General features: G+C 57.0%; 1 protein-coding gene across 1 annotated transcript in view; it reads left to right on the forward strand.

The window, feature by feature from the left end:
* The window catches only part of CSMD1 (CUB and Sushi multiple domains 1), a 1,048,987-nt gene that overhangs the window by 1,007,135 nt on the left and 14,932 nt on the right, over positions 1 to 26,920 (forward strand). The window contains exons 53-65 of the mRNA XM_080662039.1: positions 756 to 929; positions 2,227 to 2,400; positions 4,660 to 4,839; positions 7,596 to 7,769; positions 8,679 to 8,861; positions 13,568 to 13,744; positions 14,917 to 15,096; positions 17,467 to 17,640; positions 18,374 to 18,547; positions 20,153 to 20,226; positions 20,802 to 20,913; positions 23,120 to 23,299; positions 24,769 to 24,813. Of these exons, the coding sequence (XP_080518165.1) occupies positions 756 to 929; positions 2,227 to 2,400; positions 4,660 to 4,839; positions 7,596 to 7,769; positions 8,679 to 8,861; positions 13,568 to 13,744; positions 14,917 to 15,096; positions 17,467 to 17,640; positions 18,374 to 18,547; positions 20,153 to 20,226; positions 20,802 to 20,913; positions 23,120 to 23,299; positions 24,769 to 24,813 (2,001 nt within the window). The remainder of the gene's footprint in view (positions 1 to 755; positions 930 to 2,226; positions 2,401 to 4,659; positions 4,840 to 7,595; positions 7,770 to 8,678; positions 8,862 to 13,567; positions 13,745 to 14,916; positions 15,097 to 17,466; positions 17,641 to 18,373; positions 18,548 to 20,152; positions 20,227 to 20,801; positions 20,914 to 23,119; positions 23,300 to 24,768; positions 24,814 to 26,920) is intronic.

Raw genomic sequence — 26,920 nt, forward strand, 5'->3', positions numbered from 1 at the left:
CACTGCCACCTGGACGTTGGCCCAGTCTGTCCGCGTCTGAAACGGAACCGATGTTGTGGCTTCTGTCTCTCCTTCGGAACCTGGCGCGACGTTCAGAAATCTCTGGCCCTGGGGCTCCTTGCCCTCGGCCGTCTCTTTAAGGCCCGTTTCCCATGGGGCCGCACCCTGTTCTCGTGGAGCCCACGCCCTTCCTTTCCACGGGTTTGCATTGGGAAACAGAAGACGAGATAACATGGACTTCAGACAAGGCAGTAGGTAACATGAATAACTCGGAAACCCACAGCTGGGGGGTGACCCATTTCTGTCACCCACAGTTGCTGAGAAAAACGGACACGTTAAAAAGAAAACTATATCCAATAAACATAAAAAGGGGAAACATTGCAGACATTGTGCACCCGGTGCTGTCATCCACTTGACCATGAAGGTCAACAAATGGGAATGTAGTGCTTTTAGCAGAGACAGATTTTTGCCCAGGCCCAGCCGGTTGAGCATCGACCTATGAACCAGGAGGTCACGGTTGGATTCCTGGCTGGGGCACAGGCCCAGGTTGTGGGCTTGATCCCTAGTGTGGGGCGTGCAGGAGGCAGCCGATCCATGATTCTCTCTCATCATTGATGTTTCTATCTCTTCTCTCCTTCTCCCTCTCTCTCTCTCTCTCTGAAATCAACACAAATATATTTAATAAATAAACAAATAAATAAATTTTAAAAAACAGAGTCTCTGAAACATGGGTGTGGGTTTTCTCGCCTCTGCAGCCGGCCACTGCGGCTCCCCGGACCCCATCGTGAACGGCCACATCAGCGGGGACGGCTTCAGCTACAGGGACACCGTGGTGTACCAGTGCCACCCCGGCTTCCGGCTGGTGGGCACCTCCGTGCGGATATGCCTGCAGGACCACAAGTGGTCGGGACAGACCCCGGTGTGTGTGGGTGAGTTCGCGGCCCGGGCCGGCAGGCGCTGCATCATGCCTTTTAGCTGTAAGTCGGGGAGCAGCGGGGTTTAATCTCCTGCGGGAAATGCATGGAGAAACCGCCTGAAACAGACAGTCCAGCTCTCTCTGCGTTGCTTCCCGATGCTGTCCCCGCTTATTTCCTCCCCCTGCCTCCTCGGACTCCTGTCCACAGAGTGTTAGCCCCTCACTCCCCGGAGATGGGTCCCAGGAGGCTGAGGGCCGTGTGCACCCCCTGACCTCATCCCACAGCGAATGCGGGCACAGACGCTGAGCCTGCAGCTCGGGCTGTCTTGCAGGATCCCCCACACAGCCCGCCCCCATCTGTGGGGTTGTTTTGTGTGTTTATCATCGATTCATCAAGAATACAGAGAACAGTCCTTTCTTTAATAGAAGGAGGTGACTTGTATGTAATGACAGTCCTCAAACGTGATAACGTCTCAGATAAATATGGACTGGTACGCGGAGAAGAGATTGCGCCCTCATTGCAAAGTTTGCTTTAAACCACTTATCCCCTAACATATTCTCTATCAAACAAAGGACATGTTGATGGGACCACAGAGTGGCGCAGGCATTATCTGACAGAGTGCAGAGGGCGGAAGCTCTGCTTGGAAGAAAACATTGTTGACAAGATAAACGGGGAGAAAAACACCAGTTTTCGGGCTGGAACGCTGCCCCTGAAAGGCTCTTTGTCCTTCTCTGACTTGGGGCATGACACAGTGACAGCTCTCCGGCCCGGAGCCTCACACAGCAGGGTGCTCAGAGGCAGCGCTATTTGAGCGTGCACACTTTCCTCTCTTTTTTTTCTGTTTTGGCCAGTTTCATGGTGTTTAAATTGATATTGGATTAACTTATCCATACACAATGTAAAGCACCAGACAAGTCCCTATAATATTTCAAAATGAGAGTTCCGCCAAATGAGCTGGTGTTCAAAGGGGAAAACAGTCAAAACTCACCATGAATGCAAGAATGTTCGCATCTCGTGTTTTCAGTGCTGCCTTTGAAAATTACTTGTTATGCTGTCAGAATGTGAGCAGGGAATAGTAATTATTATGATTGTGGAAAAGGTACATTTTTCTGATGTGCTTTCCAGAATTACTATAATAAAACCTGAGGGCTCAGCCCATGGGGTTGTCCCAGTCTGTCCTTCTGATGGAATGCAGGACGGGTGGGGTCCGTTCACACCCTGGGATCCACACACTCCACACCGCACGTGTGTCCGTGGCGTGATGACTCGCTGGCTGGTGACGGGGACGTGGGCCTGTCTCCCTCTGCAGCCATCACCTGCGGGCACCCTGGGAACCCCGCCCACGGGCTCACCCATGGCAGCCAGTTCAACCTGAACGACGTGGTGAACTTCACCTGCAACACCGGCTACGTGCTGCAGGGGGCGCCGCAGGCCCAGTGTCGGAGCAACGGCCAGTGGAGCAGCCCCCTGCCCACCTGTCGAGGTAGGAAATGGGGGGGGGAGCCTGCCCTGGAGGTGCAGAAGGGCTTCCCATCGCTGGAGAAAGGATCAGGTCCCTACAGGCATATGAGAGCAAGGATCAGGTCCCTCCAGGCGTGTGTCTGGCTGTGGGACAGGCAGGAAACCATAAAATCCTGGGGTTCTCTACTTTAAAGAAATCTTCCATTTCTCTTCGTACTCACGCGCGCACCCACTTGCCGCTACTACACTATTCAGCACCTTTGTGCCTGTGGGCTTCTAGACGTATGGGCGTTCCCATTTCTTTAAGAAAGTCTTCTCGCTTTTAAACCTCCATTTCTCTAAAACTTGTCACAAAGATCTAGACGCCAGTCTGAATTTCCGAGGACGTACTGTGTTGTAGTTTTGTATTTCTAGACGTTTGAGCTCATAACATTGAAGGCTTCAACTTCAATTACTTCCCATTAAAGCACCTCTTATGCAAGGTGAGTCATACATGAGCGTGAAGGTGAGATTTGTCTCATGGCAGTGACTCGGGATTAAAGCCGGGGGCTCATGAACTACCCTTGGCACCCACCCACCTCCCCAAGGGCTCCCAAGGGAGCTTTGTTCAAAGGAGATGAAGCAGAAAGGGAGCCCAGCGATGTTATTATACCAGCAGCTGTGTGACGTTCGCTACGAGCCATGGAGTTCTGGCCCAAGCGTACCACCCAGTGCTGGGATTTAACTCAAAGATGAGGTACAGCCTCCCACGCACACGTCCCAGGAAGCAGGCTGTCAGGGCCAGGATGTCCAGGGAGGAAGCAGCGGCACCGGTGAAACCTGGGCACTGACACAGCCCAGAGCAGAGGGGACGCCCTCAGGTGACAGGGAGGAGCAGCATTTCTGGCTGTGGCATCAGTGCCGGGCCAGCCAGCACCCAGGGAGAGCTTCTTGTTTAATAAAAAGAAACAGGTCACTGTCCCACCCAAACCACAGCCTTTCTTCTTCCTGATCCACATTTCTTCTTCCATTTCCTGAGCACTAAGGGACACAGGCCAATGTGCTGAGCGAGGGCTGGCATTATTGCTCCACATTGACTTTCTGGGCCAGAGAAATGTGGAGAGGGTACCGCCCCCACCGCAGCAGCGGCCTTATCCATACCGGGCTGGGTCAGAGGGCGAGATAATCGGGGACTTTCTGTTCCTCTGCAGCTGTGGGTGCACATTGCACATCCCTCCCAATGCCAGCAGATTCAGGTTGCCTGAGAGCCATTCACATCCACCAAGGTGCCATTCACACCACCCAAGGCAGCATTCACACACGCCAGAGCTCCATTGACACCACTCAGCATGCCATTCACACTCCACAAAGCACCATTCAAAATAACCAGGGTGTCATTCACACTACCCAGGGCACCATTCACACAACACAGCATGCCATTCACACTTCACAGAGCACCATTCATACTAACCAGAGTGCCATTCACACTCCACAGAGCACCATTCACACCACCCAGGGTGCCATTGACACTACCCAGCATGCCATTCACACTACCCAGCATGCCATTCACACTACACAGGGCGCCATTCACAGTCCAAAGAGCACCATTCACACTACCCAGGGTGCCATTCACACCACTCAGGGCATCATTGACACTCCTGAGAAGTCCATTCACACTCCACAAAGCACCATTCACACCACCCAGGGAAACATTCACACCACCCAGAGTGCCATTTACACTACGCAGGGCGCCATTCACGCCACTCAGGGCACCATTGACACTCCTGAGAAGTCCATTCATGCCACTCAGGGCACCATTGACACTCCTGAGAAGTCCATTCACACCACCCAGGGCACCATTCACACTCCCGGAGCCCCATCCTCACTGCCCGGAGCGCCATTCACATTAGGCGCACATGGAAGCACTCCTGTGTACAGGCAGGGTAATTAATTACTTACAAAGACTGCCCTAAAGTATCACACTGGTGGGGGAAATATTAAACGAACTTCTGTGCTAATATTTTCATAGCATAAAATTTAACCACGAAAACCGACCCTAGCCTTTCCGTGAAGAAGCCTGTAATTGGGAAATAGGTCAAGGAAATTAGCCGTGGGTGTCATCGAGGGAAGAGAGTTACATGAAGCGCCCTGGCCATACTGGCGTCACCTTTGAACTTTCTGAAACGAGGGCGAGTTTCCTTCTCTTCGCACCTGTTTTGTATAAGAACGCGCAGCCGCCTCTGCACGCTGGCAGGCGTTCCCGCTCTCCGCATCCCTCAGGCTCCTCTCGTGCTTTCTACAGTGGTCAACTGCTCGGACCCCGGCTCCGTGGACAACGCCATCCGCCAGAGTGTCCCCGAGAGCCTCGTCTACGGGCGGACGGTCGTCTACCACTGCCAGAAGGGCTTCTACCTGCTGGGCTCGTCCGCCTTGACCTGCATGGCCAGTGGCTTGTGGGACCGCGCCCTCCCCCAGTGTGTGGGTACGTGAGGGTGATGTGGGTTCTGGTGCCACAGCGTACGGAAAGAACGTCAGCAGCACAAACGTTACTGTTACTTTTTGTCCCGTGGTCAAACAGGTCTTGACTTTTCATTCTCTCTACCCCCAGTGCCCAGGCACAAGTTATATTAGTTACTAGGATGTCCTGACCGGTGGGCAGAGGTCACACACTACAGCTCAAGCTGGGTTAGGGGAAGCTGGGGGTTAGGGGAGAGGGTGGGGAAGCTGGCTGCCCACTGCCTGGCCCCGGGGGAAATGGATGCAGAAATGGACCCACTGGGCCTTGTCCTCATCTCTGCTCACACTGCTCGTCTCCTGCTTCACCCCAGCGGACACGGCTCCCACCTGGCGGCCTCGATGTTATCCGCCTCTCACTGCTCTCCGCGGAGACCCAGGGTCAGGAATATTGGCCGAGGCCTGGCACGTGGTGTCCAGCGAGTGACCTCCTGTCTATGGCCAGAGGGGCAGTAACTCTAGGGACTGACTCAGGTCTCGTGAGCATCTCTGGTCCAGTCAATAGTCAACACAATAGAACAGGGGGTCCCTGGACAGTCCCTTCCCCTGACCCACCGGGATGTTTAAATCAGGGGGACCTCACTGCCCTGAAGAAGGGGAACGCAAACAACGTGGTAGACCCCCACTCGAGTCCCCGTTAACACGGTGGCCACTTTCCCTTAGGCCTCGTAGATGAACAGAAGCACCAGTTTCACCTACACAGCTCTAGCGTCACTTCCTTTTCCTTGAACAAGCTGACGGTCCCTGAGCTGAACGAGAGTCACTGGTCAGAACATAGTCTGAAATTCAGGAAACGGGGCGGCTCTCCTGGGTTTTAAAAATCAGTCAGATGAGTGCCCTGCCTTCTCTGTGTTCATCCGTGAGAAGGTGCGTGGAGACAGCGGGAGGCAGCGCGTGCGTTATGAGCCGCATCGGAGGGCCTCTTACCACCTGGAAGGCCGGCCAGCATTCCCTGCGCATCCAGAATGGTTTGGGGCTGGGTTTTCCCTGCAGGTCAGCGTCCTACGCAACCCCTTCCGACCCACGGGGAAACGCGCCCCGATTCCCACTGCGGCCACAGGGCCGGTTTCCGGGAGAAAGAGAGGGGTCGCTGGAACACCAGTGCATGGCCTCGTGTGACCAGCACGGCCTCTCCAGTGTCCCCGTGTGAGCACCCTCACCCAGTGCACCCGCGTTCTCTGCCTCACGCCTGGGGTTTGGTCGGGAACGTCGTTTTTTCCTTTTCTCCCCAACCATCCCTTTGGGCCTCCATGGCCCCCGGGAGGCTCCCTGCGTGTCTGTAGCGACGCCTGTGGCCCCGCAGCTCCAGGAACCAGGTTCTCCCCGACCCTGGGCCTCCCGGGGGCCGGTCCCCTCCTGTGTCGTCAGGAACCTTGGAGCCCCCGTGGGTGTGGGGCGAGGACGCAGAGGCACCTTCTGCCTTCCCAGGCTCCGCGGCAGCGAGGCTCTGCCGTCCGCGTTTCCTCGATTCTTTTTCTCTTACTCACCGGGAACCGGTCCTTTGGCGCCCATGTCCCTGATTCGGGTCAAATCCGCTTCGTTTCAGGACACTCTCTAGATCAGACCTTGTTCTCCAACCAAAGGCCGTGGTGTTCACCCATGACCGCAGCCAGGGTCCACTCGGGGCCGACGCGGCCGGCTGACGGATGCCTCGCGGCCTCCTCCCCCCGCCCCCCGCTCCCCCCCCCTCCGCCTCCTGCTGGGCGTCAGGGTGGGCTGCCGTGGCCACAGGCGGTCCCTCTCCTGGCTGGCCGTGCCTTTGAATGATGTGCCCAGTGAGCTGATGGCAGGCAGCATGCAATGTGCCCATGGTGCACCCCAGTGGGGGACTTGATCGACAGGGAGAGAGAAATCCCTATTATCCCATCTTAATCTGGCATCCAGATGTGGCTTTTTGAGGGAGAATTAATGAATAATTACAGGCCTGATTTGGTGTAATTTTAGAAAGTGAATGGAAATACTGACATTACTTTACAGAATAACTTGAAGAACAAATCAATCGGTAATTTATTATGATTACTTTACTTAAACATGTTATTTTATTATTATTGTTGTTGTTGTTAATCCCCACCCGGGGATATTTTTCCCACTGCTTTTCAGAGAGAGTGGGAGGCCGGGGAGGAGGGGAAATAAGGGAGAGAGAAACATCGATGTGGAAGGGACACATTGACGGGTTGCCTCCCACACCTGCCCCGATGCGGGGCGCGAGTGAGCCCACAACCCAGGTACATGCCCTCGACTGGGAATCGAACCCGAGACCCAGCACTCTAACCACTGAGCCTCTGGCCAGGGCCGACTTAAACCTTTTAGACCCTCCCCACTCCAAGGGCAGGGGTTGGGTGCCTTCCCGGACTGGAGAGATCGCGGGAGCGCATTTGAGGTCTTTCCCGCCGACTGAGTGCAGACGGGCATCTGTCTGAGACCCCGCGGAGCAGTTCCGAGGGAGCCACGTCGGTGACGGCATGCGGGATAGCCCCGCTGGTGCGGGAAGCAGTGAAGGGCCGAGGGGAAATGTGACCCGGAGGGACTTTCCTTCTGAAAACCTGCGTGTGAACGTCCGCCTCAAGCAAAGCGACCTCCATCTGAGACCTTTAAAAGCCTCCCATGAGCCGCTCCCGGGGTCCCGTCACGTCTGGCCTGGGAGGGGAGCGGATGCAGGCGATGTGTGTTCTTGGGGGCAGGGACGAGCGGGGATGTGCCAGTCATTGTATCCATGTTCCTCAGCCATATCCTGCGGGCACCCGGGCGTGCCGGCCAACGCCATCCTCGCGGGGGACGTGTTCACGTTCGGGGCCACGGTCCGCTACTCCTGCCAAGGGGCCCGCAGCCTGGTGGGCGACCACAGCCGCGTGTGCCAGGAGGACGGCCGCTGGGGCGGGGCCCTGCCCCACTGCACAGGTGAGCGCCCGGCGGCGGCGGCATTCGGTGGCAGGAGCCGCTGCCCTAAAAGGGTGGTCAGTGGGTGCCCAGCCAGCGATGCCTTCATTCTGCACCCGCCCCCTCCCCTCCTTCCCCGTCTCCGTGAGCGCCTCCCGCTGCGCTGTCCCGGCTCCCAGCGGCTGGCTTCAGCCCATAAGCCCGAATCCTTCCACGTCCCCCCTGCCTCCCTGATGGATACTCACATTGGTCTTCCCCCAAAACCGTGATCAGCCCAATTCTTCCATGAATGTTTCTTCAACGAATGGAACGCAGGAATCAGCAACCCTGGACGCCATGCGCAGAACCCGAGCTCACGCGTGCCCCAGCTCCGCATCCCCACTGCGTGCCCACGCCCTGCGTGTTTGCCCTGAACTTCCCCACGGATCCCGTCCCCACCCCGCGTGGGACCCTTCCCCGGGTGCCCGCAGCCACCGGGACCACATCCCGTGGCGGTGGTAGCTGCCCAAGAACAGTGTATTCCTTTTTTCATTTGTTTTTGTTGACGTCAGAGAGGAAGGGAGAGGGAGAGGAAGAGAGAGACATCCATGATCATGATGAGAGAGAATCACGGATCAGCTGTCTCCCGCACGCCTGACACGGGGGATCCAGCCCACAGCCCGGGCCTGTGCCCCGACCAGGAACCAAACCGTGACCTCCTGGTTTGTAGGTCGGTGCTCAGCCCCTGCGCCACGCCGGCCGGGCACCAACAGTGTCTTAAGGGCCCCCGTGTCTGTGCTATGAAGAAACCTTCCTCCTGAGCTGCCGGGACGCCCTCTAACCGTACCCGGGTTCGGTCCTCACGTAAATAATGTTGCGTTCTCTCGGCTCTGCGGCCTGTTCTCCCGCGTCTCACCGCCCCGTGTGGCCCCGTGTGTCTGTCCGCCGCAGGAAACCACCCTGGATTCTGCGGAGACCCAGGGACCCCCGCCCACGGGGCTCGGCTGGGCGATGAGTTCAAGGCCAAGAGCCTGCTGCGTTTCTCCTGCGAGGTGGGCTACCTGCTGCGCGGCTCCCCCGAGCGCACCTGCCTGCTCAACGGCTCGTGGTCCGGCCGGCAGCCGGCGTGCGAAGGTGAGTCCCGCAGCCGGGGCGCCGGGGTGAGGACCGCGGGGTTCACTGGAACGACCAGTAGCGCAACCCAGACGTCCTGGAGGTGCGGGCCTCCGTACAACGAGGCTGTTTCCCCCCAAAAGCAGACGGGGTTCCTAGGAAACGTGACTGACGTGGAGAGATCCCGACTGTTCAGGGAGCATCCGACGTCACGCTCACCCTTTGACCTTTGTACCCGAGGAGGCCCTGGTCTTCTCCCGATGCCAGCCGCCCTGTGGTTTGGCCATGCTCTGCGGTTGCTGTGGGGGCAGCGGATCGGAGGGGCCGGGAATCGGGGCACGGGAGCCGCTGGTGGGATCTCTGCAGTGGGAATAGGGTTCAGTCACCTGCTCTTTCCCGCCCGCCGTGCCCGGGCCGGAGCCGGCGCTGCTCCAGGGTCCAGGTGGCGCTGAGTGGTGCTCTGCAGTGACTGTGTGGCTGTGACATTGGAGAGGCGGGCGCGGTAGGCATCGGGGAGGTGGCCCAGTGACGACAGTGACAACGCCAGGGCGCTGCTCCCGACGGCGTGCTGGAGCCTGAACCGCTCAGCGTCTGGGGTACAGAGTGCGGTCGGTACCCAGACCCGACCCGTCCACAGCTCACTTCCAAGCCGCCAGGACACACCCAGCACCTGTCCGGGAGCGGCAGCATCCGGGACACGTTTCCTCCACGCCGTCCAGCGGATGGTAACGCACCCCTCAGAGCACGCGGCCCCGTCAAACACACGACAGGCGCTCACCTAGAGTGAGAGGCCCCAGTGTCGGAAGTAACACACCAGGACTTAGAGCAGGTATTGAACACGTGGTGAAAGACGTAAGTTAGAGCCATAAACAAGGAATGTCAACAGAGAAATGAAAATAGGAAAAGAAAATGGAAATTCCCAAACTGAAGCTACATATTTCATACATTAAAAAAAAATAACGTTGCTGGGTGAGCCTAGCAACAGATTAAATTGGCAGAAGGGTCACTTAACTTGCAGAGGCGAAGGAAAGTCATCTAACCTGTAAACCAGAAAAGGATGGAGAAAAGCTCATGGCAGGATCATTTGCTACCGGATCACCTCGCGCCGTTTAAGGCGCTGTGACTGGGGTTTTAGAAGAAAAAGAGGGTAACAACGGGGCAGAACAACATTGGAAAAAATGGTTGGTTGTAAATGAACCAAATTCGGTGGCAAAATATCGCTCCCAAGAGCGCCGCACGCCTCGCCCAGACGCATTCATATTCTGTCCCGTTCGGCCATCCACTCGGGACGGGACGGTCTGAATAGGGGTTCCCGCCTCTGAATGGGGGTTCCCGCGAGCGCGTTCGCTCTGCGGATTTGAGACGTGGAAAATGAGAGCAGTGCGGAGCCCTGTGTTCCGTGCAACCCCATTTCGGGTGGAGAGGACGTGGAGTTCCGTCTCAGCGAAGCGTAACCGCGCTCACCCATTTGCTTAAGAGCTGCTTGGGTTGCAGCGCTGGGCGGCCCCGCTCAGGAGAGGCGACGCGCTGTTGTGTGACGCTGTGTGAAAGCCGGGTGCCGGGGCACGGCGGGTCGCGGACACATTTCAGCACACAAAGTGTTGCTCGGAATCGACCCCCTCCAAACCTGCGTCGCATGCAAATCACGGGAGGGAGCGTGTCGCACGCAGGGACACGAGCAAGATGGATGGTGACATGTGCCCCCTCGCGCACACCGGAGACCTGCTGGGCCTCCCATTTCTCCTCAATGTTCCCATAGGTGCCCATCCCAGGGGTACGTGTTTTCTATGGGACAGGGGGTTCGCCGGTGACGTTCTCATTTCCATATCCATTTGCCATAACCCTATATTCCATACCCGACCCAGGTCACCTCCCACGCGCTGAGGGTACCTGCTCAGAACCTCCCAGAAGCGTTAGGTCCCAAAGGGGAGGTTCAATAAATTGTTAAGAGAAGGAGGAGTTCATGAGTCTCAAAACAAAAACTTCAAAATTCTTAAACATCCAAGAATTTGTATTTCTAATGTATTTTCATCACTTTTTAAAAATATATTTTTATTGATTTCAGAGAGGAAGGGAGAGGGAGAGAGTGATAGACACATTAATGATGAGAGAGAATCACGGATCGGCTGCCTCCTGCACGGCCCACTCTGGGGATCAGGCCCATAACCCGGGCCTGTGCCCTGACGGGTAATTGAACTGTGACCTCCTGGTTCCTAGGTCGACCCTCAGCCCCTGTGCCACGCCGGCCGGCTGTTTCATCACCTTGAAACCCGTTTCCTTTCGCCGGCAATCAGTCTTTCAGTGAGAGGCCGGTTAACAGCTTCCCATGTCAGCCCATGTCCTGGAGCCGCTGGCCTGGAAGGGCTCCTAGTTCCCTCGCCCCCAGGACACTGGAACGCCACATTGCGTTCGGGTCAAGGGCCGGTAGTGACGATGATGGTAACGAAACACGACAGCGCCAGGCGCCACGCAGACGTGACTGTCACCGCATGCCAGCTTGCTTCCCGGCATTTCACACGCAGACGGCACGTTTCATCTCACAGCACCCGGGTCCGGTGCGCTGTCACACGCTTTGCAGTAAATGCACCGCACGCCTCGCTCACACTCAGCCCACGTGAGCAACGATTCAAACCAGAGCTCGTTAACAGCTTCGCGGCCACCTTCCCGGACAGCAGGCGGACGGCACAGTGCCGACGCCCATGCACAGAGGGAGTCACGCTAACCAAACGTACTTTTTTAAAAAGAGGTACTTGTCCTAACCGGTTTGGCTCAGTGGTGAGAGCGTCAGCCTGTGGACTGAAGGGTCCCAGGTTCGATTCTGGTCAAGGGCACATGCCCAGGTTGTGGGCTTCATCCCCAGTAGGGGGTGTGCAGGAGGCAGCCCATCCATGATTCTCTCTCATCGCGGATGTTTCTCTCTCTCCCTCTCCCTCTCCTTTCCTCTATGACATCAATACAAATACATACTTTTTTTTTAATATATTTTATTGATATTTTACAGAGAGGAAGGGAGAGGGATAGAGAGCTAGAAACATCGATGAGAGAGAAACATGGATCAGCTGCCTCCTGCACACCTCCCACTGGGGATGTGCCCGCAACCAAGGTACATGCCCTTGACCGGAATCGAACCCGGGACCTTTCAGTCCGCAGGCCGACGCTCTATCCGCTGAGCCAAACCGGTTTCGGCCAAATACATACTTTTTAGAAAGATGTCTGTGAAAAGGAATGTTAGCTTGTCATTTCCAAACACGTGGCTTTCCTTTCAGTAACTCTAAGTTCGGTCTCCTTTCTGTCGTAGCGGCAGCTCTTTTGTTAATGTGATGGCACGAACACGAGAAGCAGATGCGCTTCCGCTGCCTTCTGATCTCTCCGTTCATAGGCATGCCCATCAGGAAAGTGTCCTTGTCAGAAGCACTCACACACAACAACACACAACAACACAGCCTTTGCCTTGCAGAGCCCGGTGATTGAGGAGGTGTGCTGGCAGTTAGGGTGGAGGGCTCGGCATGGGCATTCTCTCCCTGACAGCACAACTGTCGCTAAATGAAGCGGCATGTGTTTCACCACCGAGCCATGCTTGCCAGGCCCTGTGTATATATCCTATCTAATAAGAGAGTAATGTGCAAATTGACCGTCACTCCAGCACACAAGATGGCTGCTGCCCCCATGTGGACACAAGATGGCTGCCACAAGATGGCCAGCAGGGGAGGGCAGTTGGGGGTGATCAGGCCAGCAGGGGAGGGCAGTTGGGGGTGATCAGGCCAGCAGGGGAGGGCAGTTGGGAGGAACCAGGCCTGCAGGGGAGGGCAGTTGGGGGTGACCAGGCTGGCAGGGAAGGGCAGTTGGGGGAACTAGGCCTGCAAGGGAGGGCAGTTGGGAAGAACCAGGCCAGCAGGGGAGGGCAGTTGGGGGGTACCAGGCCTGCAGGGGAGGGCAGTTGGGGGCAATCGGGCTGGCAGGGGAGCAGTTAGGCGTCAATCAGGCTGGCAGGGGAGTGGTTAGGGGGTGATCAGGCTGGCAGGCAGAAGCGGTTAGGGGCAATCAGGCAAGCAGGCAGGCGAGTGGTTGGGAGTCAGCAGTCCTGGATTGTGAGAGGGATGTCTGACTGCCCATTTAGGCCCAATCCCCGAGATCAGGCCTAAACAGGCAGTCGAACATCCCTCAAGGGGTCCCAGATTGGAGAGGGTGCAGGCTGGGCTGAGGGACACACACCCCCTCCGTGCATGAATTTCGTGCATCGGGCCTCTAGTCCTTTATAATAAAAGCCGAATATGCAAATCGGCCGAACAGCAGAATGACTGGTGGAACAACCGGTCGCTATGATGCACACTGACCACCAGGAGGCAGATGCTCAATGCAGGAGCTGCCCCCAGCCCACAGGCCCCAGGCCAGCCAAGGTGGGTGCCAGCGGGGACTCCTGATCACCCCACTTGTTGCCCCACAGAGGGAGGCGACCAGAGGTGGCGGCGTAAGGCAGGGCTGGCGAGCAGGCGGCGCCAGGCTGGCCAAGGCAGGTGCCAGTGGGGGCCTCCTGATCGCCCTGATGGTTGCCCCGCAGATCGGCCTTGATCTCCGGCCAGGCCTAGGGACCCTACTTCTGCACGAATTTCATGCACCGGGCCTCTAGCCTTTTACTAATGACCTCGTCCATCGCTCTGCTGCGCTTCGGTCTCCCCACTCACTGCCTCAGGCTGTCACTCTGTGTCTTCGCTCCGTGTCCCTTGCAGCTGTGTCCTGTGGGAACCCCGGCACCCCCACCAATGGCATGATCGTCAGCAGCGACGGCATCCTGTTCTCCAGCTCTGTGGTCTATGCCTGCTGGGAGGGATACCGGACCTCAGGGCTGACCACCCGGCACTGCACTGCCAACGGGACCTGGACCGGCACCGCTCCCGACTGCACAAGTCAGTAACTGGCCATCAGGGTCAACTCAAGGGCAGGGCCATGATATGGACTTGACCGGGAGCAACAAGTTTATGTTTTCAAGTGCTGTACTGTGGTTTAATACAGAGGGGGAAAAGACACACGCAGGCCTGATTACTTTGACTTTCTGTATTTGGTACTTGTAGATTCTTTCCTTTCCTTTCTTATTTATATGGTTGAAACTATGTTAAATGGCCAGCTGGACTGGACTTTGTCCAACTGAGGCCACAGAATGTCCAGGTTTGTTCTCTCTGTGAACCAGCAAGTCCGCAGGGAAGTAGGAAGGAGTTGGGTCCCCTTATCGCAGACGGGCTCTCTCCTTGGCTTTGTGGTGAGATCACACTCCTGCCTGGTTAGGGTTAGCGTTAGGGTCAGGGTCAGGGTTATGGTAAGGGTTAGTGTTAGGTTTAAGGTAAGGGGTAGGGTAACAGTTAGGGTTAGGGTCAGGGTTAGGGTTATGGTTTAGCGTTAGGATTAAGGTAAGGGTTAGGGTTAGGGTAAGGGTTAGGGTCAGGGTCAGGGTCAGGGTTAGGGTTAGGGTTTAACATTAGGATTAGGGTTAGGATTAGGATTAGGGCTAGGGTTAGGGTTAGGCTTAGGCTTAGGGTAAGAGTAAGAGTTAGGGTTAGGGTTAGGGTTTAGGGTTAGGGTTTGGTTAGGTTTAGGGTTAAGGTTTGGATTAGGGTTAGGGTTAGGGTTAGGGTTAAAGTTAGGGTTAGGGTTAGGGTTTGGATTAGGGTTAGGGTTAGGGGTTAGGGTTAGGGTTAGGGTTAAAGTTAGGGTTAGGGTTAAGGTTAGGGTTTGGATTAGGGTTAGGCTTAGGGTTAGGGTTAGGGTTAGGGTTAAAGTTAGGGTTAGGTTTAGGGTTAGGGTTAAGGTTAGGGTTAGGGTTAGGGTTAGGGTTTGGGTTAAGGTTAGGGTTAGGGTTAGGGAGCGACGGGATTGCATAGGTTCAGTGAACCAGGCACCGATGGGATAGAAATCAGTCTTCCAAACACTGCTCTGTGGGATGGCCAGAGGACACCCCTGCTGTGGCCACTCGTGGAGGAGTCACTGTGCTTGGAACCGAGGGGAGGGACTGCAGAGAAGCCAGTTCTAATGAATTCTATGGCAATTTGTGTTTCTCTGCTTCTGCTTCGTTGCCGCATCTCAGTCATCAGCTGTGGGGATCCGGGCACACCGGCCAACGGCATTAGGTTCGGCACTGACTTCACCTTCAACAAGACCGTGAGCTACCAGTGCAGCCCCGGCCACGTCCTGGAGCCAGCCTCGGGGGCCACCCTCCGCTGCTTGGGGGACGGCGCCTGGAGCCACAGCCGACCTGTCTGCCGAGGTGCGTCCCTGTGCGTGGTTGAGTCTCACATGTGGACACTCACAGTTTATGGAATTGTGCTTTACTCCATCTTGCATGAACGTAGTCCTCTATGCACTAGGAATGCTTGTAAGTGCATTTGCAAATGGCAAATCACATGATTTCCCTATTTCTTTTTTTCCCTTTTTTTTTTTTTGCAAAATGATTGGAAAACATTTATGATACTAAAAAGTATACATCCTGCTGTTAAAAAACCAAAGTAGCGAATCCCTGGTGCAGTCACTGAGCCTGTTTCATGGAGACACAGTGATGCTGAACCCCCCCACCCCGGGAGATTTCAAGTTTGAGGGGCTTGTCGTTATTTCTCCCCGACTTCTAAAGCCCGATGAGGAATTCAGAGTAACCCACAGCATGGCAAACAGGACCCCGCTTCCTCAAAAAGTTAAAAACAGAACTGCCATTGACCCAGTGATCCCCCTTCTGGGGATGTGTCCAAGCAAACCCGAAACACCAGTCGGAAAGAATGGGTGTACCCCGTGTGCATAGCAGCGCAGTTACAATAGCTAAGATCTGGACAGCCCGGGTGCCGTCAGCAGACGAGGGGATGAAAAGCTGTGGTACATGTACACCATGGAATGCTATGCCAGCCGGGTCACTCAGGGGGCACCTCCATCCTCCAGCTGGTCTCCCTCATCATCTTGGTGTCGAACCTGGGGCCTGTGAACCTCATATCACTCCATCTGGAGCCCAGCCCTCACCTCAGATTCTTAGGGCAAATCTGCTGAAAAGATGGACAGACGGGTAGGAGCCTGAGTGGCCAGATCAGGGCCCAATTTCAATGGCTGGGTGTGCGCCTGTGATTGTGGGGGTGACTATATGTCTCCTCCCAGAGGCAGCAAGAGCATGAGCTCCTAGGAAAGCACAGGTGAGGGAGGGAGGGCAAGTAAGGGAGGACAGGTGAAGGAGGACAGGTAAGGGAGGGAGGGCAGGTGAGGGAGGGCAGGTGAGGGAGGACAGGTGAGGGAGGGAGGGCAGGTGAGGGAGGCAGGTGAAGGAGGACAGGTGGGGGAGGGCAGGTGAGGAAGGGCAGGTGAGGGAGGGCAGGTGAGGGAAGGCAGGTGAGGGAGGGCAGGTGAGGGAGGCAGGTGAGGGAGGCAGGTGAGGGAGGGCAGGTGAGGGAGGGCAGGTGAAGGAGGGCAGGTGAGGGAGGGCAGGTGAGGGAGGGCAGGTGAGGGAGGCAGGTGAGGGAGGACAGGTGAGGGAGGACAGGTGAGGGAGGGCAGGTGAAGGAGGGCAGGTGAGGGAGGGCAGGTGAGGGAGGGCAGGTGAGGGAGGGCAGGTGAAGGAGGGCAGGTGAGGGAGGGCAGGTGAGGGAGGGCAGGTGAGGGAGGACAGGTGAGGGAGGCAGGTGAGTCTCCTGGGCTGACTATCACTGGCCCCCTCTCTAGGGTGAGAATCCGGGAAGCAGCTGGGTCTCAGACAGGATGTGACCTTCCCCCCCTCTCCCATGCATCTTGGCCTGAGTGCTGCGGAGAGGAAGGCGGCGGGGACCCCCCTGGCTGGGCTGGGAGAGATGCATTTGCCGGGCAGCCAGGTCAACGCCAGGCAGAGACGGTCAGCAGGCACTGGCAGGCCGTGTGTCACAGAACCGTAACCATGCAAGCCCCTGCTGCTTTAATTATTCAGAAAATGCATCAACAGTCTATGTCTTTTAGAAATTAAGTACTATCTTTATTTTCTTCATTTATTTTTTAATACATTTTTATTGATTTCAGAGAGGAAAGGAGAGGGGAGAGAGATAGAAACATCAGTGATGAGATAGAATCACGGATCGGCTGCCTCCTGCACACCCCCCACTGGGGATGGAGCCAGGGGCCTGCGCATGTGCCCTGACCGGAAATCGAACCGTGACCTCCTGGTTCATAGGTGGACGCTCAACCACTGAGCCACACCGGCCGAGTGGTTATACACGCTCTTTAAACGAGGAAAACGGTGCAGGCAGCAGCAGGAGAAACGCTGCCCGTGCTGCGTGCAAATTCACAAGGTTGTGCTGCCGTCCCAGGACCGCGCCCGGTCAGATGCGTCCGCGGGCACCACGTGGAAAGACTGATCGGACAGGAGTGTCCCTTCCGTCCTCGGCCCAGTGGGCACCGAGCACACGTCACCTCGGTCACTTTCCTGAGGGCGCGCTGGCCTCGCTTTCTCCTTGATCTAAATTAACGAAGCGAGATTAGGGTCATTCACTGTCCCCCTCGATCATTCTTTTCTTAAAACATAGACGCCTGCGTGTAGGCGTCCCCCGAAATGCAGGTCACGTCCAAGCGCGGGTCACGCGGGCGTGCAACGCGGGGTGGGTCTGGCTGGTCTGACCTGTGTCCTCTCTCCCGGCAGCCGTCCTGTGCACCCCGCCGCCCCCCGTCCCGCACGGAGAAGTGGAGGGCACCGACTTCCACTGGGGCGCCAGCGTCAGCTACAGCTGCGCGGCCGGCTACCAGCTGTCGCACCCCGCCATCCTGTCCTGCGAGGGCCCGGGCGTGTGGAAGGGGGAGACGCCCCAGTGCCTGCGTAAGTCCCCCCAGAGCCTCCTCCGCGGGTCCCCTTTGCATGCGCAGGGGAGGGGCGTGAGCACCTGGGGTGACGAGGGAGGACGCGGCCATGTGATGGCCAGGCTGGACAGTGAATGTCCAAGTGGAGCCGCCACGGCCAAGGGCGGGTTCTGCCCTTCACTTGTTTTTTAACATTCATTTGTATTGATTTCCTAGAGCAGCCGTGGGCAAACTACGGCCCGCGGGCCGGATCCGGCCGTTCGGCTATTCTATCCGGCCCGCGGAGCCGAAAGAGCGGAGGGTTCTCTTGCTCTCCCCTCCGCTCCTTTACTTTGAATTTATATTAGTTCACACAAACACTCCATCCATGCTTTTGTTCCGGCCCTCCGGTCCAGTTTAAGAACCCATGGTGGCCCTCGAGTCAAAAAGTTTGCCCACCCCTGTGAAGGGAGAGGGAGAGAGAGAAACATCAACAGTGAGAGAGCATCATGGATTGGCTGCCTCCTGCTCGCCCCCCACTGGGGATGGAGCCCACAACCCGGGCATGTATGTACTCTGACCGGGAATCGAACCATGACCTCCTGGTTCATAGGTTGGCGCTCTCCGCTGAGCCACACCAGCCGGGCGGGTTCTGTCCTATAAGCCGCGTACTGACCTGATGGTTGTACCCGAAGGTGGAGCAGAGCGGGGTGCAGGTCGCAGGTCGCCTAGCCTGGGGCACCCCCGCGCTGACCCTGTGCTGTTCCCGCCAGCTGTGTTCTGTGGAGACCCGGGCACCCCCGCCGAGGGCCGGCTCAGCGGCAAGAGCTTCACCTACAAGTCCGAGGTCTCCTTCCAGTGCCGGCCGCCCTTCGTGCTGGTGGGGTCTCCCCGGAGGACCTGCCAGGCCGACGGCGCGTGGAGCGGCGTGCAGCCCGCTTGCATCGGTAAGGACTGCGACACCCTCGGGCATTTGGGGGTGAGGACATGGGGGGGTACCACCAGGTCATTTGGGAGGGCAGTGTCTCCTAGATGGCGCCCTTTGGAGCCCTAGGTAGCTACCAACGGGGTAGGTGGCACCTCCGTTAAGTCGTGCACGTGAATTCGGAGTCCCAGTGCGCGCTGTGCTGTTACGCCCGCCAGGCTCTCTTGCCGTCCCCGCTCCTGGCCCACCACCTGACAGCGGCCTTCCTTAGGGCCGTGGTCGGCAAACTGCAGCTCGCGAGCCACATGCAGCTCTTTGGCCCCTTGAGTGTGGCTCTTCCACAAAATACCACGGCCTGGGCGAGTCTATTTTGAAGAAGTGGCGATAGAAGAAGTTTAAGTTTAAAAAATTGGGCTCTCCAAAGAAATTCCAATCCTTGTACTGTTGATATTTGGCTCTGCTGACGAATGAGTTTGCCGACCACTGGGATAGAGGACCCACAGCTTCCGGCAGGTGTCAGAAACGACCACAGCCGGAGCCAGCCACGCCCTGGCTCTGCCCGTCCCAGGCCTGTCTCCCCACTGAGTCCCCGTGGAACCCCAACGCCTGTCTGTCTCCCCACTGAGTCCCCCTGGAACCCGCTGGGCTGTGAGCAATGACAGCCAGGGTCACGTGGGCACTCAGGTCCCGGTGACCTCGGGATGGGAGTGAAACTTGCCACAGAAGAGACTTCCTACGTGTCCCCAGTCCCTGGTCTGTAGAGTAACCCCCCGCACGGGAAGGCTTGGGGAGAAATGGCATTTGTTCGTGTGAGCAACACGGACACCAGCCCCTGACTCCCCAACTCAGGGGTCACTGCGGTAGGCGCAGGGGCGTGGCGGGGGGAGCTGCTGCAGGGGACGGTCTGCTGCCTGCGGGTCCGGGGAGCAGCCCCTGATTCACAGACAGTCTCAGTCATTCCTCAGAAACGGACCAACATCTACTTGGAGCGAAGGCTGACGGCCCGGCTCCCCGTGGGCAGGCTCCGTGCCCTGGTCCCGTGCTTGCTGGACGGTAGCTCGCTGTCCACTAAACACACGCTTCTCCCCCAAGACGGCAGGGTTTGAAAGCGTGTGTGTTTAAGTTTCCCACGGGCGGCCGGAGAGGATCAAGGTGAAGGGCGTCCACGCCTCCCGATGGCCCAGGGCCCTCGTCGGGAAAAGGTCACTGTGTCTGCCATGGGCTTCCGATCTGCAGCGTCCCATACGTGTCCTCCGTGTTGAGGAAAACTGACTTAAGTAAACTGACTGATGTCACGGAGGACCGGAGGAGCTGGCCATTAACGGAACCCTTAACGAACACGGGTCACACCGGTGGCTGTGGAGGATGGAGGTTAATTAACCCGCCGGTACAGGCGGTCAGGGGAGACCCTCGTCCCGGCGGGAAGAAGAGGTGTGGGCGATAAGACTGTGGGGAGTGACAAGGCCCTTATCTGAAAAGCGCCTGAGCAGGAGGCACAGATAGCAATTTACCTTAATTCCGCATTTACATACACAACGGTGCGCACATTTGTCTAACGGCCATTGTCTCAGGGGCGTGAGACCTTCTGGGAGCCGGGCCGAGTTTAGTTGGTGACTGTGAATTTCAGATCCTGCTCACAACGCCTGCCCAGACCCGGGGACCCCACACTTCGGAATACAGAACAGCTCCCGAGGATACGAGGTGAGGCCTTTTTTTAAAAAAAAAAATATATATATATATATTTTATTGATTTTTTACAGAGAGGAAGGGAGAGGGATAGAGAGTTAGAAACAATGATGAGAGAGAAACATCCATCAGCTGCCTCCTGCACACCCCCCACTGGGGATGTGCCCGCAACCAAGGTACATGCCCTTGACCGGAATCGAACCTGGGACCCTTCGGTCCGCAGGCCGACGCTCTATCCACTGAGCCACACCGGCTAGGGCTCAGTGAGGCCTTTGTATTCACGTCATGGTTCTGTCGGGACCGCAGGGCTTGCTCCCTACACACACGTTGGTGTGTTCATTGCCACGTCTGACTCACGCCACCTTTGCCCAAACGGAACTCACTCAGGCGGGAGCTCCTGGCGTCTCAGTGGTGGACCCGAGGCGGCCGTGAGCGCGTTCCCACGGGAGCGGCTGCTCTGGCTCCCGTGGGACCCATGCTGTGGGAGCTGTGGGCTGCTGCGCGGGGGGGGGGGGGGGGGGCGGGGGGATGGGGGGGCGGTGGCCCTTGGGTGAGCGCGAGCGCCTCGAGCCGTGTCGGTTCCCCCCCAGGTGGGCAGCACCGTGTTCTTCAGGTGCAGGAAGGGCTACCACGTGCAGGGCTCCACCACGCGCACCTGCCTCGCCAACCTGACGTGGAGCGGGATCCAGACCGAGTGCATCCGTAAGTGGGGCCCGCAGTGCTCGGCCCCCGGTGCCGGAGGGGCTCGGCTTCGGGAGGTAGTGAGGGGCTGTCTCGTGTCCGTCGGTGTGCGTGTCTTTAACGCCCCACACGAGGGTTTCTCCGAGTTTGACTCACTGGGACCAGGCTTCCTGGGGGTTTGGAGGAAACGCGGATCCTCCCGCAGCCCCGGCCCAGCCCTGCTGAGTCAGAATCCCGGGGCTGGTGGCGAGAGGCGGACAGGGCCAGGCTTACCTGGCCCTCCAGGTGTTCTCCAGGCACCTGAGCTCTGAGGAACCGCCTCACCCTCACTGCAATGGACAGCGTGGTAGGGACGCCACAGAGGGGAGCGGGCCTGCGGGTGCGCGCTATGGCTCCTAGTAGGGCTCCTTCCCTTGGCCAAGGGGTAAACTGCCTGAGGGAATATGCCCCATAAATAACAGAACTGCTTAAAAGGTGCTTTTTAAAAATGTGTGTGTGTGTGTGTGTGTGTGTGTGTGTGTGTGTGTCTATAGTAATAAAAGGGTAATATGCTCATTAGACCAGGAGACCTGCCGGACAAAGCCATGATGGCAGGGCCGAGGCAGAGGCAGTTAGGGGCGATCAGGACAGGAGGGAAGGGCAGTTGGGGGTGATCAGGACAGTGGTGGAGGAAGGCAGTTGGGGGCGAGCAGGCCGGCAGTGGGGGGCAGTTGGGAGCAAGCAGGCTGGGGGGACGGGGGGGGGCAGATGGGGGTAAGCAGGCCTGCAGGCAGATGGTTAGGGGTGATCAGGCAGGCAGGCAGGTGAGCGACTAGGAGCCAGTGGTCCCAGATTGCGAGAGGGATGTCTGACTGCCGGTTTAGGCCCGACCCCTGTGGGATCAGACCTAAACCAGCAGTCGGACATCCCCTGAGGGGTCCCAGATTGGAGAGGGTGCAGGCCAGGCTGAGGGACATCCCCCCTGCCCTGTGCACAAATTTCATGCACCAGGCCACTAGTGTGTATATATATAAAAGCCTAATATACTAAGTGTCTGACCTTTCGACCAGTCGCTATGACACGCACTGACCACCAGGGGGCTGATGCACTGATGGGTAGGTTAGCTTGCTGCTGGGGTCCGGCCGATTGGGACTGGGTGAGATGGGCCGGACATACTCTGGAGCCCTCCTGCGGTCCCTCCCCAGCTGGATCGTGCACCAGTGGGGTCCCTCAGCCTGGCCTGAGCCCTCTTGCAATCTGGGACCCCTTGGGGGATGTCAGAGAGCTGGTTTCAGCCTGATCCCTGCAGGCCAGGCTGAGGGACCCCACTGGTGCACAAATCTGTGCACTGGGCCTCTAGTGTGTATATATATATTATTTATTTCAAAGAGGAAGGGAGAGGGAGAGAGATGTAGAAGCATCAATGATGAGAGAGAATCATTGATCGGCTGCCTCCTGCATGACCCCTACTGGGGATGGAGCCTGCAACTCGGGCATGTGCCTTGACTGGGAACCCAAACCTGACCCCCTGGTTCATGGGTCAATGCTCAGCTACTGAGCCACACTGGCTGGGCCAAAATTATTTTTTTATTTAACTACATAGTAAATTTGCTAGTTGCCTTCAGACGAAAATCATAGGCATGTCTAAACTCCTGTCCACCTGTTTGTGTTTCGTTCATAGCACTGGTCTTTTAAGGAAATTTAACGTATTATCTTAAAGGTAACCAAACGTGATCAGTATATTTCAAAGCTTTGGTTTCCAGTCTAAGTTCCTACACGTAGGTAATCACACATCCATTTTGGAAGGAAGATACTCATGTGGTTACGGCAGTTGGCAGAAGTAGGTTTACAGTTGTTTGTATGAAAAGAACACGGTAATTAACGACTAATAATACAAAAGCAAACTGTGTTTTCACGCTCACAACTGGAGGCCTACCTTACGCGGAGAGACGGAGAAAAGGAGACAGAGCAGAGAGAGAGACGGGGCGGAGGGGAGGAAGGGAGGAGGGGAGGAGGGGCGGAGGGGAGGCAGGCGCACCCCGCCTTCATCCTGCGGGAAGCGCAGAGGGAGCCGGGGTGCTGATGTTCGGGTGCTGTTGTCCGGGTGGATACTGTGCTCAGTGTCCGTTGTGAAGTGCCTCTATAGCCAATCCCAAGTGGGCGCCCTGTCCCTTCATCTCTTCAGACACGTGTTACGTTCCTCACGAGCCAGGGCTCCCGTGTTCTAACGGAACAAATCCCGTTCCAGCTCACGCCTGCCGACAGCCCGAGACGCCTGCCCACGCGGACGTGCGAGCCATCGAGCTCCCCGCCTTCGGCTACACCTTGGTCTACACCTGCCACCCGGGCTTCTTCCTGGCCGGCGGCTCGGAGCACCGGACGTGCAAGGCCGATCTCAAGTGGACCGGGAAGTCGCCCGTGTGTAAAAGTACGTCGGTGAGGAGGAGGCGGACAGGCCTCCCGCGCGGAGACGGGGCACAAGCTGCCGTCAGGCCGCGTCGTCCGGGTGTGAGGTCCCGGGGCAGCCCCGGGGTGATGTCGGCCCCGACCCTCCGTGCTTCCTGGGTGGCCCGTGTGGACGTGCGTGCAGGAAGTGTGTGAGGCTCTGGGGGCAAAGGCTAAGGACAGATGCGGATTTTATGATTTGCGAACCACACGTTCACCCAAAGAGGAAGGCTGTTTGGTTGAAGAAGAGCAGTGCGAGCTAAAAGAAAGATAATATATCGATTTGGAAAATGCATGTTTTCATGAAAAGGGACAGATGTCACCCAGTACTTGGTGCATTTTAAACCAGACCCTGTGAGTTTGAAGACCATGAGCTGTTTGGTGGTGGAATGTAAGTTTATGTGTTCTTGACACTGGTTCTACCTTTGAAATTACAAAAGCTATTAACATGGAAATGACGCATTAATTGCACACAAATGTGCATATTTACAAATGAGAGTCATAATCCTGGGTCTCTCTTGATGAGCGCTGACCTTCCGGGTTCCCCACCAACCTTAGATTCTATGCACATTGAGGACCAAACACCATCGATAACGGTTAGGGGCGTGACAAAGCACCCCCCCCCCCCCCGCTTCAGGGTTCCTCTCACGGAGCTTATAATTCTGAAGTGAGGAGTCCTTGACGCACGTTCCCTTGCCTTTCTCTATCAGAAATAGAAGTAGACAGACGTTTAAAAAATGATGATTTGTAGTTTGATACAAAACTAGAAAAGCTAGGAGATTATGAACTAAATCTAACTTCTTTAAAAAATATATATTTTATTGATTTTTTACAGAGAGGAAGGGAGAGAGATGGAGAGTTAGAAATGTGGATGAGAGAGAAACATTGATCAGCTGCCTCCTGCACACCCCCCACCAGGGATGTGCCCGCAACCAAGGTACATGCCCTTGACCGGAATCGAACCTGGGACCCTTCAGTCCGCAGGCCGACGCTCTATCCACTGAGCCAAGCTGGTTAGGGCTAAATCTAACCTGATAGACCAAGTTAAACACGCTGCAAGAGACACGATTCGGTGGTATTTAATACTAACGTGCAGGTCACGCGGGTGGGGACGCATGGCAGCAGGGGAGGTCATGCAGTCTTAGCTGAGTCGTTAACCTTGGGGCTGGGCCAGCATGTCCCAGGCGGGAGTCAGACATGGACGCAACCACCCTCATTGGCAAGGCTCTCTGTTGTAGCACAAGAAACGCAGACACACATGTCAGACCCGCCTGGTTCCCAGCAAGGCTTTCTGCTGGGAACAAAGGGGTTACCATGGATACGGAGGCGATAAGCCGACGTCGCACATGCGAGCAATCTGGAGGAAGAAAACTGCTTCAATTTGACATTTTTTTTCAAACTTATTCCAAAATCAATGCGCTTGGAAATGACAGTCTGTCTTTTTACTTGTAGGTAAAGGAGTGAGAGACGTTAATGACACAGTTACTAAAACTCCAGGTTTGTATTCCAGACCAGTCACAGATTGCAGTCACGCGCGGCGAGCTCCCCCCCGCACTCTGCCCAGCGGGGCGCCTTGTGACGGTTTCCGATTCCACGAGCCCACCACCAAGCTCACGATTCGGTTCTTGCAAACGCCAAGGCCACGCCGGTCTCTCTCGCTGTCGTAACCGTGGTCGGGGGACGGCAAGATGCACAGGCGTTCACGCGAAGGTGCCTCGGGCACTTCGTGGGCAGAAAAGGACGCGACTTTGGCGCTAGCCTGTGGTATAATGGAGAGCCTTCTAAAGAGGGTGGCCATCCTTGCCGCCCCCGGGGCGCGGGAGAGAGGGAGGCATGGGGCCCGCGGGCTCGGGTGGGCGCCGTTCAGGCGTGTAGCTCCGTGTTCTCCCACGCGCCTCCGGAACCCAGGCGTCCTCGGCCTCCTGCGTCTGAACCAGCACTTGGTGTTGTGTGCGGTGCCTGCCTAAGGCACACAGGGCTCATCGGAGAGACGCGCCCGTGCCCTTCCTTCCCCTCAGCCGCCTCTCCTCCCCTCTTGTAACTCTAGGGAAGATGTAAACCAGGGGTCCTCAAACTACGGCCCGCGGGCCACAGGTGGCCCGCCGAGGACATTGATCCGGCCCGCCGAGGACATTGATCCGGCCCGCCGAGGACATGGATCCGGCCCGCCGGGTGCCGCTGCCTGTCCTGCTTAGCAGCCGACGCGTCCCGGGCCCGCAGTGCGCATAGGAATTTGTTCATAGTTTTTTTTTTAAACGATAGTCCGGCCCTCCCACGGTCTGAGGGACAGCGAACTGGCCCCCTGTTTAATAAGTTTGAGGACCCCTGATTTAAACGATGCGATGTGCCCCATGGTCGTGTAAGTCAAGCTTTTTACACAGAACAGATCCTCTTGGAGAAGACCTAGGGCCACAGGGCGCTTTCCCTCCTCGGCTTGAACCCTGATCTTAGACCCGATGCCTCCGCGGGGGCCTCCAGGGGCCAGTGCGCGTGAGGCTAGGGTTTAGCCAGGGCTGTCTCACGCACGTCGTCCTCGGACGAGGCAGCACGTCCCACCAGGATCAAAGGACTGTCCCCCACGTGCACACTGAGGTATAAAAACGACTTTAGTTAAATCTGGGCCATTCTATTCCGACGTTATTTCCAAATCCGACGGCAAAGTCCTCGCTCTTCAGGCAGCGTCCCTGCCGCGGAGGACAGGCCTGTGGTGTGTCGGTGCTGCTTCTGGCTTGTTTCTGGTTGGAGATGCTGAACTATCGGCACCCTTTTTTTGGGGGGGCGGGGGGCGGTGCATGCCTGCTCATGGCCGCCCCTCACCTCGCTCCCGCGGAGGGAAGTGCTGCAGACATGGGGGTCTTCATGGAGGCGACGCCGTCTCCACGCCTTCGTGTGGCTGCATTAACCACCGGCCGCCACGACAGGTGACAAGGACCCGAAACGACCATCTCCCCGCGTGGCCAATGGTCACACCCGGAGACCAACAGGCCGCACTCAGCCCCCACTGTGCCCCGCTCCCAGGCTCCGTCCCCACCTCCAAGGCCAACTTCCGCGAAGAGAGGAAGGGACAGGGCACCCACTTGGGATTGGCTATAGAGGCACTTCCGCGAAGGGTTGCAATCAGCCCCACTGAGTGTGTGAATGTCATCAGGGAGAGAAAGCATCATGGTATCACCTTGTTATTTTTTTAATATATTTTATTGATATTTTACAGAGAGGAAGGGAGAGGGATAGAGAGCTAGAAACATCGATGAGAGAGAAACATCGATCAGCTGCCTCCTGCACACCTCCCACTGGGGATGTGCCCGCAGCCAAGGTACATGCCCTTGACCGGAATCGAACCCGGGACCCCTCAGTCCGCAGGCCGACGCTCTTTCCACTGAGCCAAACCGGTTTCGGCTCACCTTGTTATTTTTAAATGTTTTTATGGATTTCAGAGAGGAGAGGGAAAGAGACAGAAACATCCATGATGAGAGAGAACCATGGATCGGCTGCCTCTTGCACGCCCCACCCTGGGGATGGAGCCCGCAACCCGGGTGTGTGCCCTGATGGGGAATCGAACCGGGACCTCCTGGTTCCTAGGTCGATGCTCAGCCACGGAGCCACG

Source organism: Plecotus auritus (assembly GCF_963455305.1).
Source record: "Plecotus auritus genome assembly, chromosome: 3".
NCBI lineage: Eukaryota > Metazoa > Chordata > Mammalia > Chiroptera > Vespertilionidae > Plecotus > Plecotus auritus.